The sequence below is a fragment of the Nanorana parkeri genome, unplaced genomic scaffold (genome assembly GCF_000935625.1).
Source record: "Nanorana parkeri isolate BGI_ZX_2015 unplaced genomic scaffold, ASM93562v1 scaffold548, whole genome shotgun sequence".
Taxonomy (NCBI): Eukaryota; Metazoa; Chordata; class Amphibia; order Anura; family Dicroglossidae; genus Nanorana; species Nanorana parkeri.
In genome coordinates this window covers 840,300-857,395 of record NW_017306816.1, presented here as the reverse complement: position 1 = coordinate 857,395, position 17,096 = coordinate 840,300, and the positions used below count along the sequence as shown (strand labels likewise).

General features: G+C 42.7%; 1 protein-coding gene across 1 annotated transcript in view; it reads right to left on the bottom strand.

Moving 5' to 3' along the window:
• Positions 1-1,588: 1,588 nt before the first annotated feature.
• Positions 1,589-17,096, bottom strand: part of LOC108791373 (vitellogenin-A2-like) — a 20,200-nt gene continuing 4,692 nt past the window's right edge. The window contains 15 exon segments of the mRNA XM_018561850.1: positions 1,589-1,792; positions 2,917-3,036; positions 3,888-3,989; positions 5,182-5,306; positions 5,384-5,481; positions 5,624-5,847; positions 6,018-6,236; positions 6,656-6,781; positions 7,042-7,207; positions 11,351-11,508; positions 11,666-11,816; positions 12,349-12,485; positions 12,728-12,886; positions 13,326-13,577; positions 13,996-14,147. Of these exon segments, the coding sequence (XP_018417352.1) occupies positions 1,589-1,792; positions 2,917-3,036; positions 3,888-3,989; positions 5,182-5,306; positions 5,384-5,481; positions 5,624-5,847; positions 6,018-6,236; positions 6,656-6,781; positions 7,042-7,207; positions 11,351-11,508; positions 11,666-11,816; positions 12,349-12,485; positions 12,728-12,886; positions 13,326-13,577; positions 13,996-14,147 (2,393 nt within the window).

Below are 17,096 nucleotides of genomic sequence, written 5' to 3'. Positions count from 1 at the left end.
TTTTATTTATATTTATTTTTTTGCACTTATTGTTATTGCTATTATATAGGGGGATAACAATCCCCCTATATAATAGCAAAGGCACACTGACAGGTCCTCTTTATGGAGACATTAGGGGTCTCTAGGATCCCTAAAGTCACCTGTGGACCCCAAAAGAAGCAGCTTCTTCTCTCTGGCTATAGCACGAGCACATATAGACGATCGGCGGGCAATGGAGCCGCTGATCGCCTATATGTGAAACACCCGGGAACGGGTGTGTGCATTGGTCGGGTCCTTTCTGCCCGTGCGTGCTCGCTAGGGGGCGCACGCGAGCAGAAAAAAATTGCCGTCTGGAGACGGCAACCCGCCAATGCTGCAGTGCCGTCCGTCCGTTTTTTTACTACGGGTGGACGGCAAGAGGTTAATAGATAATATATGTTTAATTACTGGCAGTTAGAGATGGGCTCGATGTTCGAGTCCAACAACAGTTGGACTCGAACATCGGTAGTTTGTGTGTTCGGTGGACACACGAACCATCAGAGCGTTCAGTAGACTGTTCGCACTGCACTGTGCCTTGTGAAGCCCTGATTGGGTAAAGCAATGTGGTCAGGTGCAAGACTTTGCCCAATCATGGCACGGTAATTTGCCCAATCATGGCTCACAGCTAAGTCCTGTCAGGTGCCGCACAAATGTAAACAGTTGGGCGGAGCTAGCAAAGAGGTCACCGCTAGCTCCGCCCAATTGTTTATATTTTGCCAGCATTTGTCAGAATGCCATTCTGTTGCGGGAGTTTGTCGTAAGCAGACGGGTCGGCGGGCGTTGTTTAAAAAAAATATTTGTATTATTTCTATTTCTTTTTTTTTCTTTATTTCGTCAAGTCGTCGGCGTGGACAACACTAGACGTCATACTAGACCCTTGATTACGTCGGTGGATCCAGTTTTTTTAAAATAAAAGACTTGTCAAAGACATCTTTTGTTTTTTTTTCAATGAAAGGATTTTTTCAAAAGTCTGGTGTTTTTATTTACAATTTATTTTAACCCTTTAGTGAATGGGTAGAGGTACAAGTACCCCTTACTCATTCACAAGGAGGGGGGCTGCATCTGGGTGTCCCTTTATTAAAGGGGCAAGCAAAACAAACGACAAACGCACTCAACAATTTGTCACCAGTTATACAGTAAGGTGCACACGAAATGGGCTTTATTAAAGGGGCACCCCGATGTAAATAAGCCCCCTGCCCGCAACTCCACAACAAACGCCCCAAGGCTTGAGGGGAAGAGCGCCCTTGTCCCCATCGGCACAGGAACAAGGTGCTTTTCCCGGGGCAACCCTGGAAAAGTAAGACCGACAGCCGATTGGTGAGCTACATGCAAATGTGTTGACAAGAAACATGCCAATAGGAGGAGAGAGCAGAGCAGGCACAGAGATGACCACACAGAACTGCTGCTTTTTCCCTGTCCTGTCAGCAGGCTGGATGTGGAGTATACTTGGCAATATATGAGAAGCTCCTGGATAATCCAACCCACCAGTATCTACATGCCTTTAATAATCAGCTTTGGGAAGACTGACCCTTTACCAAGGTACATGATAATTGATATAGACAAAAATAAATCAGGTGTACATACAGTTGACTGAGGAATTTCCCTCAGCAGTGGTATACCAGCTGATCTCCATTGGCAAACCAATGGTGGTGGGTGTGATGTGGTGGGCTGCCACAGCAACTACTGCACGGGCAAACTGGCTGATCAAGCCATTCAAAAGCTTGATGATGATGTTCTTGATGGTAGCGTGCCTTTCTGCTGGCACGTTCAGTGCCTACATGGAATGGAACAACAAATGTATGTTAAAAGAAAAAATAGCCTCCATCTCCAGTAATATCCAGGAAACGGGGTTTAAGGTCCTATCCAGGTGGTACCGAGTGCCAAAAACCCTACATAAAATGTTTCAACAGTGCTCACCGCTATGTTGGCGCTGCCAGGAGCAGGAGGGATCGTTACTACACATATTCTGGTCATGCCCACGGCTCAATGAGGTTCGGGGTAAGGTGGCGGAGATATGCCACAAATTGACTGGAGTTAGCTTGGGGTCCGATCCGGCTGCGTATCTGCTCCACTTGGCCCCCATGCCCTTACGCCGATACAAGAGATCTCTCTTGGCACAATTGCTTAATGCGGCGAGAGTGTGCATACCTTTGTACTGGAAGCGCACATCTGCACCACCGATCTCGCTGTGGCTGACGAGGGTAGGGGAGATCTACAGGATGGAAGATCTCCTGGCCTCGGCTAACCACAGAGTAACATAGTTCAACCGCACCTGGTTCTACTGGACGGACTTCATCTCGTCCACAGACTATGCAGCCCTGCTGGGGGGGTGTGAAAGACGGACCATGGATACCCCATGGCGCCCAGGGGTTTACCCGGGATGGGGATGCGAGACGGCCACCAGTTGGAGTGCACGTATGACTGACGGTATGGCCAGGCCACTGGCCAGGCCATATAGAGGTAAAAACGAGAGCCGCTGGAGGTTCGCTGGGAGATATCGGCACCTCTCCCACCCTTACTGCCCTCTCATCTTTTTCACATTCTTTTCTCATTCTTTTCTTCTGTTAACCGCCTTGTATCATTTTTGTCTATAAGCATGAAGTTGCTAGGTACCTGAAGTTCATAAATAATCACGTGATATAATGGAGCAGAGTATATAAGTATTATTGCTGAACTGATGTGTGTTCGAATCTACAAGGTGGTTATCACATGTTATCCTACGACTAATTGGGTCGTCTTTGACCCACCTTTTGTACTATTTGTACAACTGTTATTTGTCTTATTTTTTGTTTTCTACAAAATGGAAATACCTATAAATAAAGAATTTATAAAAAAAAAAAGAAAAAATATGCAAAATATATCTAGCTTTCGTATTCCTGAACCTGTAGCAGTTCTTACCCGAGTTCTAGGCTGGATGGGGGCTCCGTTGATCTCACTGAATGACAACTCCTGACCAAAGACCTTGATGTACACAGAGAACATTGGGCTCTGGGAAGGCTGTGCTTTTAATCCCTTTAACTGTCCAAAAAAATACAAAGGTGCTTATTGATATTATCTGAAGAATTTTTTGAAGGCATGGAACAGGAAGGAAGATACAAAAACTCTTAGTTGGTGGACACCGTCTGCATGGAATTTGTATGTTCTTAACATGTTTGAATGGGTTTCCTGTAGATGCTCTGGTTTACCGTTACAAATATATTTATATATTCATCAGATTTTGACCAAGGTGGCTTTGTTGCTATATTAATATTAAGGATGCACTGATACCGGTTTCTCGGTATCGAGTACCGATATTTATCTTTCCATACTCGCCGATAGCGACTTCCGATACCGGTACGTCCACTAGCATGGAGCTGGCTTCTTGACCAATCAGCATTGAGCTGGCCAAACAGCATGGAGCCGGCGTACCAGCCAATCAGGAAGTCGGGCAGCGAGTCATTACCCGCCGTCTGGCTCCCTGATTGTCCGGAAAGCCAGCTCCATGTTCCCTTGTGGCACTGCTGGTCACAGGAAATCTCCCTCTGACCGGGTAAGTATCGGAGCATTTGGGAAAGTACGAGTACTAATATCGGTATCGGTGCATCCCTAATTAATATGGTAGGTGCAACTACTGTAAGCCTAAGACATTGCTGCTCCTGGTCCCATGTGGTCAGGAGTACCAAACAGGACTGCCCCACACCCCCCTTCTTCCCAATCTCCACTTGGCATATAGGAAAATAAAGCTATAAATGAAAATATACAAAATCCTAATTTTTTTTAGCACCTTGAACACTATAATCTTTTTACTTAAGACATGGAAGGGGTGCGGGTTCAATTTTTGACTAGTGTCTTGGTGTTTAAGCTACATAAAACAAGAAAATCAATCTCACCAAGTTCAGAATCTGGCTGATCTTCTTAGGCGTTGGCAATTCACCAAATTGAATATTTCGCCGTCTCATGATATGAGTAAGTCCTTCAGCTCTTATACCAACCTATGCAACATAGAAAAACATTTAAAACAATGTAATTCACAAATCTAATTATTCTCAGGCGAATGTGTTATTGTATGTGTGTATATATATATATATCTATTGTTATCTGTTAGCCTAAAGGCGGCCATACACTTTACAACCCTCGCAAGACTTTTGTCTTGCAAGAGTTGTAAAGTAATTTAAAAAACATACGATCTGCTCATCTTGGACAGGCAGATCGTACTTCCGATGACTGCAATGCTGAACAGGCAGTGTGCGCGTGCGCACACCGGCCCGTTCGGCTGTTATCTCTTGATCATGTTAACAACCAACCGAAAATCGTACGATTCTCGGCTGGTTTTCCAACATGCTTGAAATACAAAAGTCGTGCGACCGTACAGTAGACACGGTCGCACGCCTTCCATACACTGCACGATGGTCGTACGATCGCGGGTTTTCCCGCGATTCTCGTACGATAATCGTGCAGTGTATGGGCACCTTAACAATCCCCAAGAGACCTAATTAACAAAGTAATTTACAAGCCCTGCTGAAGGGGGATTTTCTTAACCCCTTTAATGTGTTGGTTGTTTTATCCTGTTGATCTTTTGTAAATAAAAAATGTTTGGACTTTACTTGTTGTAGTAGCAGCCCTGTCTGTTCTCCATTGAGTGCTTTCTGTCAGGGCTGTCTGAATCCTAGTACTGGATGGACAGAACTATTAAACAGCTCCCAAATATGTATTTCCACGGGGTACTTTTAATTTAAAATGACACAATACCTGCCTATAAACAGATTCAATTATTTTATGTGTATGCATAAACAGCTCCACAAAATATTTTGCTGTTTGCTGTTTTGCTGTTCCGCTGATACTTTGATGCTGTGCTGTCAATGCATTTCTTTCCATTGTCTATACAGATACTTTCTCCTGCATGATGTCACTATGGGATAGATGTACTAAAGGAGTAGAGACTCTTCACTTAATAAACTGTAGCTGCGTTCCCTTTGCTATATATATATATACATACAACATAAGCACATAAGTACACACTATAATATATATTGCTAAGCGATACTTCACTTTAACAAATTGAACTTTGCATCACACGAAAGTATTATATTTTGCCTCCATTGACGGTCACGAGTGGCTATCGCATACTCATTATGTAATGTTCATATTTGAAAAACAAAGTATAGAATAAACATTTTGCTATACCTCTCCTATATCAACCTGTGAACCGCCAATGTTAGCCTGCAGTTTTCCAAGCATGAATACAGGGGACAGAGTATTTGGACTGTTCATAACGTAGATCTTTACAGCAGCTTCTGACATGAGAGAATCTATCATGGAAAGAGTCAATTTAAGAATTTTTAGCTATTATTATGTATTAGTACTGACTGCTTACGCTTATACCTACTTTTAAATGTGTCATTACGCATGACTTTGCTGAAACGGTAACCCAGATTATCAATGTTTGGATTGAAGAGCTTCAGAGCGACATTGGAAGCAGCAGCCCTAGTAGAAAGATGTCTGATTAGTTATAAATTGTCAACCCTGATAAATATCTTTGATGTAGAAATCTAAGGCCATATACCAACATGTATTTCCTTATTGACACTGGAAACCCTTATACAGTTGTTGAGTTTTTGGTACTTACAGAGGTTCTAGTTGGGGAACGCTGCTATTGGCCAAGGCTTTCATTTGAGAATAGACAAAGCTCGCAAGCTGTAGGTTAACTTTGCTTGCTCTGACAGCCACATTGGCAATGTTGGTGACCATAGCAGGGCCGGGTTTGGTCTCGAATAAGGCCAAACAAGCCATCATCCTCACTTCAGTGTGAACTTCAGGATCCATGTAGACTTGCATAAGAATTTCTTGCACCTAAAAAGATAGTATACCCACATGGGTTATGGTGAGAAGGGAATAAAGGAATCAAAAAGCCCCTCAACAATTAAGTTTTCTTAAAACAGAAGGTATTCACATGTCCTATTCCAAGACAAGCCTTGAAAAAATGGGAACACAGAAAGAGTCACAGGATGGCCTTCACTCACTTTACGTGGATCCCGTCTGGCGATGTTTCTTAAAGCCATGACTGCATCAACCTTGACCCTGATTGGAAGCTGAGCAGCGCTGGAAGAAAAGCCTGGCAAGAACTTTAGGATACGTTTGAGGCTTTGGAGCTGACCGGCATTACCAAGAGCTTTCAGAGCCAAAGTCATGTCCTCTTCATGGACCTTGCTGAGGGCATCAGCAGCCAAATCATGGAGGGGCTAAAAAGAGCAAAAACAGCTTTGTAATCATGTGCACTGTGCTGTGATCGGGCAAATTCTTGCACCTGACCTGTGATCAGGTGCATTGCTTTACCCAATCAGGGCTTCATAAGGCACTGTGGCAAGCAAACAGCCCGTTGAACGCCCTGATAATTCGTGTGTTCGCTGAACACACGAACTGCCAATGTTCGAGTTGAACTCTTGCTCGACTCGAACATCAAGCCTATCCCTATGAATTAGTGTACATCTGGCTCCCTGCACTGATCCACATTGGCTGACTTACACCTTCCATATACAGTATATTAGCCAATAATTTATGAATGTGCCTAAACTAATCATTAATCAAATGTGTGTATCATAAATAAAAATATTTTCTCCATACAAAACACGTTTTATTTTATTAGTCAAGAATAACTTACCTCCAGAGCAGGCTCGGGGCAAGTGGGCAGGTGAAGACAGTATTTGTTGACCATTGAGCCATAGGCCAGGACTGTGCGTTTGTACAATGTTGGGTTTTTCTGGATTTTGGGGTCTTGGATTAGGTTCTGGGAAAAAAAAAGCAAATTGATCAATGAGACACCTGAAAACGATAGAAGTCTGTAGAAGAAGACTGATTGGATGATCTGAAATCAAAGTGAAAGTTATTAAGTGGTTTGTCAGCCCACAGGGAATATGGACTGATCTGCATGCCATTAAAGGGAAATGCTATACTACAGCAACAACTACAAGCCTGGAATATATTCAACTAGGTGGCAGCATGGAAATTAAAGACAGAATAAATATAAACCCCAGCAACCATACGTACTTTGGAGATCTCCAAGGCCTGTTGGCTGCCTCTAGTAACATGCATTGCAAGGGGAATCAATAGAGCTGCTTCTGTATCAGTGAGTTCTCCACTGTGAAAAATCTGCTGAGCAAACTTCAAGCTGTCTACAGTTCCAGCCATGCGAAGACCTTCCAAGAACCAAGCTCTGCAGAAGAGAAAACAATTGACCATAGAAAATCATTATAGGCAAAGTCATTTAAGACAGATTGAGGCAGCATGACCAATCAAATTTTGTATCAGCACATAATATGCTAAAGTAATCGGGACCATAAGGTACCTGATCATTCTACTGCTGCAACACAAAGCCACTTTGCAGTGTTGCTGGGTCCTCTTCGATTAAACCACTTCAAAGGTATGGGAACAAAATTCAAAATACTGAGTCTTATAAAGTTTGTATTTACACAGGAAATTCAGCAGGGAACTTGATTTTGTTTTTGAAGTAGAGGCCAGATTGAATATCTTATGATGTCTAACACACCGCTGGGGCTTTGAATATATTTGTATACAGATTAGTGATGGGCTCGATGTTCGAGTCGCACAACAGTTCGACTCGAACATCGCTAGTTTGTATGTGCGGCGAACACACAAACTATCAGGGCGTTCGGCGGGCTGTTCGTCCGCCAAGTTACCCACAAGGCACTACGCACCAGACAGTGCCTTGTGAAGCCCTGATTGGGTAAAGCAAGATTTGCCCAATCACGGCACTGTGCTCTATAAGAGCCATGATTGGGCAAAGTAAGGATGACTTTGCCCAATCATGGCTCACCTGTCAGGTGCCAGACAAATGTAAATGGTTAGGTGGAGCTAGCGTAGTGTAGATGTCACCATTAGCTCTGCCCAATTGTTTATATGTTGCCGACATCTGTCAGAATGCCATTCTGCGGCGGGAGTTCATCGCGAGCAGACGGGTCGGCGGGTATCGGGTTTTAAAAAAAATAATTTCTATTTATTTATTCTTGTTTTATTTTCTATTTTGTGGTTGTGGACAATGCTGGACGTCGTGATTGACCATGGATTACATCAGTGGATCCATTTCTTTTTTTAACAATAAAGGACTTGTCAAAAGCACTTGTTGTGTTTTTTTTCTATCAAAGGATTTTAAATGTTAAAATCACTGCTCCTTTAAAAAAAGTTTTTTTTTCATTGATTCATGTCCCCCAGGACAGTACCTGAATCCCCATACACTTTTTTGGCCAATAACATGCATGTAAGCCCTCTTAAAGAGGACAATTGATTTTGAAAGTTCTACCTCTATAGACTTGCATTGAGTTTGATGTTCGTATTCGAACTTTTTGGATGTTCTGAACTTAGTTCGAATTCGAAGCGAACTCGGACCTGTTCGGCCCATCACTACACAACACCACATGAATAGGTCTTGCTTTAGTAATAGAGATTGCCTAATGTAAAAATTTTGAATATTTTAACAAAGGAGCTGTGATATTGTTTTCAAATAAAGGCCTATGTGTATGCATCTATCTATAAATAAATGAAAAAGGCAAAAGAGTGACATTTATTTATGTTTTTGATTATGAAAATAACAAAAAAATATATACACATACATACATAAGATCAAACCTCCCTGTCAAACACTAACAATACATTATACAGCTTTCGGCAATAACAATGTGCACTAAAAATGCGCAACAGCATGGGTTGTGCCCTCACAGAAGTTACCCGTACACAGCTCAGGACTGGTGAGCCAAAGAGAAACTTGTGGTGGGCTGTTTTTGGCCCACGGGCCTTGTAATTGACATATATGACCTAAATAAAGATGTTTTAATTAAAAAAACCACACATAGGGAATACGTGCAAACCCCATGGAGATGGTGTTCTGGCCAGGGGAGGAACCAGGGACTCCACTGCAGCAAGGCAGAATTGCTAACCATTAGGCCACTGGTATTATCGTCATAAATCTTGGAACAGCCTACAGAGTATTATCCACTATATAAAATTACTTTTAAAAAGGAAGCAGTTGAAAAAACAAAACACATGCCAAAATTGAAGAACAATACCATGTCCAATAGGATCATCCAGCATCAATTCTTTTTTTAATCCTCAAGCAATTTCTTTGGTACTATTATGTATATAGTGCAGAAAATGTGTGGTGTGCTTTAGCACACTGCACATGCACATCAGTCTGTGCCCTTAAAGGAGAACTATGAGCCGAGTGATTTTCACTCAACCTCATAGTTTGAGCCAACATGTGACAATGAAACTGTCACACTTCGGCTCAATAAATCGGCAAGTGAGCGAAAACATACCATCGCTCGCTCACTTCTCGATCATGTTGCTGCAGAGAGCCGAGACTGTCACTCACAGCTCCATGCAGGGTTTCCCCCCTCCCCGCTCTGATTCTCCAGCGCTGAGTGGCAGAACGGATGGGGGAAGGGGCGGGTACAGCTGGCTCTGCCTATAGATAGTCAGAGCCAGCTGTCACTCACTCATCTGGGCGGATCTCGACAGTAATTTCGGGATCCGTCTTGGCTGCGGTGGTCTCAGTATACCGTGAGCTGTAGCTCGCGATATACTGAGCTTTGGGTCACGGGAGGACGCTAGTTTATGTTCTCCCGTGACCCTTAGGAGAACTAGGGGGAGAAAACACTTAACCCATAGTTCTCCTTTAAGGGAATTACAATCTAAGGGCTTCTTAGAGGGTGGCTACTTTTGTTTCCCATGGACCCTGTGTGTGTTGTAAAGTAGTCACTGCTCCAAGCTTGCTCCCATGATAGACTACAATCTCACGTTTGGTTTACGAATTTGTATGAAGACTGTAGTTTAAAGTACTATTAGTTTAAAGTATCTGCTTCATGTCTAAGCGTTCTCTTCTTGATAAGAAGCTACCTTTATCATGAAGGAAATTAGCAAAGCAATGTCCTTGCACCTATGATGGTCCAAATGTTCTGCTTGCCAGACCCTCTGAGAGAATGAAGTTCAAAATGGGCACTCCCTAAATGTGCAGCATACTTACCAGATATTACGCATCTTTTCTGGACCTGCCCAATAATTGCCACCTTTTGGAACCAAACATTGGCCTATATGGGGTCCATCACGAACACCCGTCGAGAGGTCCACCCCCTGCTATGTCTATTCCATTACCTTCCTAACACACATCTCACACAGCAACTCCCTCTGAAACGCTGGGAACACTTGTGCCTACTGGGAGCCAAAAAATGTATACTGCAAAAATGGTTAATCAGTGAATCGCCACATCTTTCTGATTTGAAAAGTATACTTTTAAAATTTTTCTCTATGGATTTGATAGACGCGTCTACCTGTTCCTCTGATTGTAATGTAAACATGTCTGATTGGGATGACTTTATTAACCAAGACATTTCCATACATCATAAGGCTAACTTGCAATCTTTCATTCTAACAAATACAGGCTATGATATACCTTGTTAGACACTCAAATTCCCCGTTATGTTGATGACATGTATAGCATATATTTTCGATCTTTGTTCCTCCAGGAGACTTACATTCAATGTAAACTTTGAATACTTACCAAAAGCCAGCTACTACCGCTAAGACGTACATGCAACACCCCCCCTCCACAACCAATTATACCTAGTCTAAGACCTATTATAGACACAAGTCGATTCCATGCAATAGCCCTTTCATCACCACAAAGAAACCCAACGAGTCCCCGATACCCACTGCGAGAACGCTACAGAATTTTTGTTATGTAAAATTTGCTCTGCTCTGTTTGATTTATTTTTTTTCTTTCTTTTTACTTGTCAGATCTTTATGTATTTAACTCATGTTAGCTAGATAGTAGATTTTGGCATCAATGTCCCGGATGCACTCCGCTTCCAGCATTTGTCGTTGTTATATTTTGTTTGTTTCCTGATAACTCCAATGCTATGGAGGCTCTTTAGAGTAATAGATGACATCTGACCTTTTGACAATTTGAAAATATGCTGTATGACATCTTGCTCTATTAATCTGATTTTGTTTCATCAATAAAATCTTATTGCTAAAAAAAAAAAAAAAAATGGGCACTCTTTTCTTTTCAGTAGACTAGGTGTAATTTAGGCACATCAGAAATAGAACTTGGACCCATCTTTAGATGTAAGCACTAGGAGCTATAACATGGTTTATAAGGAGCTTACTGACCTGTGTCTTGTCTTTTGACAAGACACCGCTTCCATACGGTATGTAAAAAAAAAATGGGCACTCTTTTCTTTTCAGTAGACTAGGTGTAATTTAGGCACATCAGAAATAGAACTTGGACCCATCTTTAGATGTAAGCACTAGGAGCTATAACATGGTTTATAAGGAGCTTACTGACCTGTGTCTTGTCTTTTGAGCAAATTGCTTCCATACGGTATGTAGAATCTCGGGAGAAGCATGGCGCAACAGCTGAATTAGTTGCATGAATTTCACTGAGACATCCTGGTGGATCTTCCCCTGGTTGTATTGTACCATGTGTTGTATAGTTTGCTCAATCTGAGAGGAGTAAAGCATAGAACTTGTCAGATTTTTGAAGTGTATCAGGACCTGAGCTATGAAAATAATGAGAATTTGGTTACATGATATACAATATTCTGTTACCTTTATTTAAAATTAATTTTCAAAAGGGCAATATCAGGTTTTAGCGCATTACCTGAGCTTCAAGGCTTTTAGGCTTTAGAAGAACAAATGGAATCTGGTATATTTCATCAGTAAAGTTGTAGTGGAGATTTCAGCGCTTCTGGTACTGAATCTGAGGGGGGTTTGATTGGCTGCTTCTGGTTCCAGCCCAGGTCAGGACTTGCCTAAAAACAAAAAAACATTTAGACCGACATTTAGGGTCTATACATAAATAGCCAAAGAAAGGCTACTTTAATTGTCCAAAGTGTTATTCAAGGGCTTTCCAATATTAGCATGAAAGACAAAAATACTGGCTATCAAATTGTTACGTATAGTCTTTTGTGAGTGGAGACAGTGTATTCCAGAGAGTTTCTCATGGCACAACCTTTATAATCTTGAAAAAAACCCAACAAAAAATGGATTCCAGAGGTTAAAATTGAGTCATATTAAACACATCTAAGCACACCATCAGGCTTGGAAATACTGTTAAAAAGCTGATTGGTCGGAGTTGGATGATCTCACAGTATGCCTTCATACTGGAGTGGTTTTCCAACCTGTTGAAACTGAAAAGCTCTTCACATAGGGCCATACAATTTGAAACTGGATTACACTGTTAAATAATTGTACGCACTAGGATATGTCTGGTAGCCTACCAAGCTGCGTAGTGTTTAAACAGATTTGAAGGAGACTAAAAAGAGTTTATTGGTAAACACTCACTTAGCTTCCATTATGGCACTACCATTACGTTCCTGTGATGTAGTATAGTATATGGTCTGTTCTAAGACGACTTCCTGGATGATGTTGTTTTTCAACTTGATGGTGGATGTTGCAGCATTACGTACATTTCTGTGCATCTAGATGAAGGACAGGGAGGAAATCAATCATCAATAAAGGGGTTATTTATAAAAAACAAATAGCTGAGAAAAGAAAATGGGAAGCAAGGCAGGGTTGTTGACCATAGAGACCCATCAGCGTCCATATTTTATTATTTAGGAACATGAAACAAGGACTCTAATTGGTCATTATGGACAGCAGCCACACATTAACATTTTGTTTAGATGCCTTAAGTAAGATTTTATATAGATACAAACTGTACCCTTTGGCAAGGTTCGCAATGATCCATGAAAGCCATTCCAACGTTCTTGGATACTTTGTCTTGGCAGTTGTTGAAGTCTATGGATTTTACAACAAGCAGCTGGTCTCCCTTCTGCTCTGGAACCTTGTATCTGGTGTCGCAGACACCCCCAACGCTGGACTGTAATACAGTATGAAGTAGAGAAGTGATCGTTGAACATTAAAAGCATGCTAACCTCAAACATTCTCCGTTCTTAATTGTGTCTGGGTCAGTGCAGTGTATACACTACAAAGACTTTGATATTACCTCTTAGTTTTGTATCTCTAACACTGCTTTCTTTTATATTTTAACATTTGTACTCCCTAGCTGTTTAGGCCATGCCTACACATATGTACCATCCCATACTGATAAAAAGGAAGACATATGGAGTTCCACTCAAGCAGGACAACCTTACTAAATCCTTTGTAGACACTAGGGGTCCTGAGAAAAAAAACCCTTGTACAGTACACCTTTCTGTTAATATTTATAATAGCGAAATACTTCTGTTGATCAGAACATGAAAAATGAAATTCCCTCAAAAAATCAAAGAATAGTCAAAATCTCTAAAACAAACACCAACCTCTTGCAGGTCGTGCACATTCCGGGACTTTTTCATTTTGACATTGAACATGTTGAGCATTCCTCTATACAAGTTGAGGACAGTCTCCGACACATTGCTAGGGGCAAAGATGTCTCCAATAAGTCCATTGCGTTCCTCAAACCTGACGGATCTCACAAACTGGTCAGACAAAGTCTGACTCAGCTTAGAGGCACGAGAGACTCGATTTTTGGGCCACGCACCTGTAATCTCTTTCATGTTAATAGTCATAGCCTAAAAGAGAAAAATATCAGTGGTTTAGGTACTATTAAAATGTCATGAATTACTGTTAACGTAAAAAGTCAACAACTATTACCATTATGGTTGAATATAAAACTCAGTACAAAGTAATGTCATGTGCCAGAAACACAATTGGATGAATACTGAAATCCTTTTTCTATGATCAGGCATACCTATGAGGAAAAGCTGCTTGATGCAAGGACCCACTGAGGTTAAAATTTATAGGAAGGCCAATTAGACCTAGACCTAGAGTGAATTTTATTTTTGGGTAGCAGGGACAGAAAGATATACAGTCATAGAGACAGAATAAAAAAATTCACTCTTCAATCAATCCTGTCCATGTCTATCAGTGTGACCTAAGCTAGCGTCCATAATGTCTCCTAATTGCTTTGGATTAATGTGTCTTTATTACCTGAATTTCATATGTCCTTTCACCATGGGGCCTGATCTCCAGCTTAGCGAGCAAATTAATTCCAGTGTGGCCAAAGTTATTTTCAGGAAGTCCGATCATGGTGTAGGCCTCATATTCATACAGGGTTACATTATCCTGGCTGAACCTAGGTTCTGAAAAAGATATTGTTTATTGATTGTTAGCTGACAGCAGGACTTGACAGCACAATAACTACTCTTCTGCATACGGCCAGGATGTAGGTGAAGTTTCTCAGCAGGGGCGGACTGACAATGCATGGGGCCCCAGGGCAATACAAAATGATGGGATCCCCTTGTGCTCCGCCCCATATACAAGCCCCACCCACATATACATTCTTGCACCCCCTGCATACCTCTTCCTACACTGTTTACCTCTGCATCCCTCTTCCTACACTGTTTAACTCTGCACCCCACACATCCCTCTTCCTACACTACCCACCTCTGCACTCCTGCATCTCTCTTCCTACACAGTTCACCTCTGCCCCCCCTGCATTCCTTCTACTACAATGCTCATCTCTGCACCCCTGCATCCCTCTTCCTGCATTGCCCACCTCTGCACCCCTTGCATCCCTCTTCCTACACTGTTCACCTTTGCTCCCGCTGCATCTCTCTTCCTACACTGCCCACCTCTGCACCCCTGCAACCCTTTTGTAATGCTTCTCACATCTGCACCTTCCTTCATACATGGCTCACCTCTGCAACCCTGCAAGGGGGTTTAGAGGTGATCACTGTAGGAACAGGGATGCAGAGTATAGGTGATGTACAGTATAGGTGGCGTTATTATAACGTGTGATATACAGTATAGGCGGCGTAATTATACCGTGTGAATAAAAGTTGTATTTTTATCATAGCTTGTAATCTGTTTCTTGGGGACTTAACGGAATGGGAGGCTTTAAATGGAGCCGGTATTGGAGAAATGGGTGTAGCCACTGCAAAGGTGTGGTTACTGAGGCATGTGGTCACTAGGGGGCCCTGTAAAGCTTTCTCGCACTGAGCGCCTAAAGGCCTAAGGCCGGCCCTGCCTGCCAGAGTCTTCTAGCAGGCCCTGGCCAATAAGTACCAACTGGGCGGAGCTCTACACACATATGGTAGAGTATTTTTCTTTTGATTTGACATGTGGGAACTCTTGTTGATACACAATGCAAATGAGGAGGCTTGTGGAACACTCGTCTGACACATTGTTCGCACAGACCTGCTGAGACTGGACAGCCATGCTCCGACCAGGCGGGTCTGGGTGGACAACGCATCAAAAGGACTTCTGGGCTTCCTGCCCCACTGAAATAACATCCTTCTTAGCTCTTCCAAACGAGGAAGAGGTTCTTCGATGACCTCCTGAATCATGCGTTTCTCTGCCGGAGAAGTCTTTGTGCTGGGGGATGAATCCTGACTTCCCTCCTGTGGATTTATTTCTCCATGAAAGTATAGCTGCCCCTCATTTCACCCTCTATATTATGAATCTTAATGACTATTCCCTAAACCAGGGACGTCCACAATTTTTCGTCTGGAGATCTACTTTTCATGGTGGTGCATTGAAGTCAATAGCCCCCACCCACAGTGCGATAGCCCACACCCGGAACGCAGGCACATTAGTGCTGCGAGCACTATTTTTGCAGATTGCACTGGACTGGAATTCAGGCACTAGTGTGCCTGCGTTCCGGGTGCGGGGGTTCGTGCTGTGGGGGGGGGTGGGGGGGGGGGTGTCTGCGGTGCCATTGACTTTAATGTAACCGCACTCCCCCATCTGCCTCTGAATGCAGGGATCTGGCCGGCTTGCTTTCCAGTGCGTTCTAAGGGCCGATCACCACTTTGTGGTGTGAACCAGCCCTCTCTTGGCTGTCTCTTCTTTCTCTCCTCGTGCTCTCTCTCCTCGCCCTCGCCCCTGTTTCTATCTGATGTATCTGATGTCTCTTTTCTCACTTTCTCTGCTGTTTCTTTTCTCACTTTCTCTGCTGTCTCTCTTCTCTCTCTCTAGTGTCTCTTTTCTCACTTTCTCTGCTGTCTCTCTTCTCTCTCTCTAGTGTCTCTTTTCTCACTTTCTCTGCTGTCTCTCTTCTCTCTCTTTGCTTTCTCTTCTCTCACTTTCTCTGCTGTCTCTCTTCTCTCTCTCGACTGTCTCTTCTGTCACTTTCTCTGCTTTCTTTCTTATCTCTCTCTGCTGCCTCTTCTCTCACTCTCTCAGCTGTGTCTCTTCTCTCAGTTTCTCTGCTGTCTCTTCTCTTTCTCTGTTGTCTCTCTTCTCTCTCTGTGCTGTTTTTCTTCTCTCTCTCTGCTGTTTTTCTTCTCTCTCTCTGCTGTCTTTCTTCTCTCTCTCTGCTGTCTTTCTTCTCTCTCTGCTGTCTCTTCTCTCACTTTCTCTGCTGTCTCTCCCCTGTCTGTCTTTTCTTACCTCCACTGCAGCAGCTTCCATGGTCTCCTCTCGTGCGCCGCCGCGGTGCTCATGTGGCCGAATGTGGCCGACGTTGCAAACGGGGAGAGGTGTCCCGCCCCTTCCCTTCTGCGGTGTCTGACACATTCACCCGGCAGCCGCGGGAGGACAGGACACAGGTCAGTGAGTCGATCGCAATCTACCAGTGCTCACTTTGCGATCGACCTAATGGGCAGCCCTGACCTAAACAAATTCTCGGAGACCAAAAATGTGGGCAACCAAAATACTCAACTTAGAGATGTAGCAGAAATATAAATGGAGAAATAATGTCACCAGCACACCATACGAGTAATTTAGCAACAGTCCATTTAATGACACATTGCCATTCCATGTGTCATTAAATGGACTGTTGCTAAATTACTCGTATGGTGTGTTGGTGACATTATTTCTCCATTTGTGTTATTCACGGTGCCGTCCGTGATCACTACAGGCACCCACCCGTTACGGTAAGGACTGCAGCAAGATCTCTGGTTTCTAGTAGCAGAAATATAAACACAATTTTGTTGAAACATACTTTATTTTTTATGTATTGTCTTTTCACTTTTATTTTCTTAATACTATTTGCTTAAACAGCACTAAATAGTTAAAAAGTATATGTAAAGTCAAAACCTTAAGTTTTGGATAGAATAAGGAAAGGGAGAAATATCTTTCAGTTTATG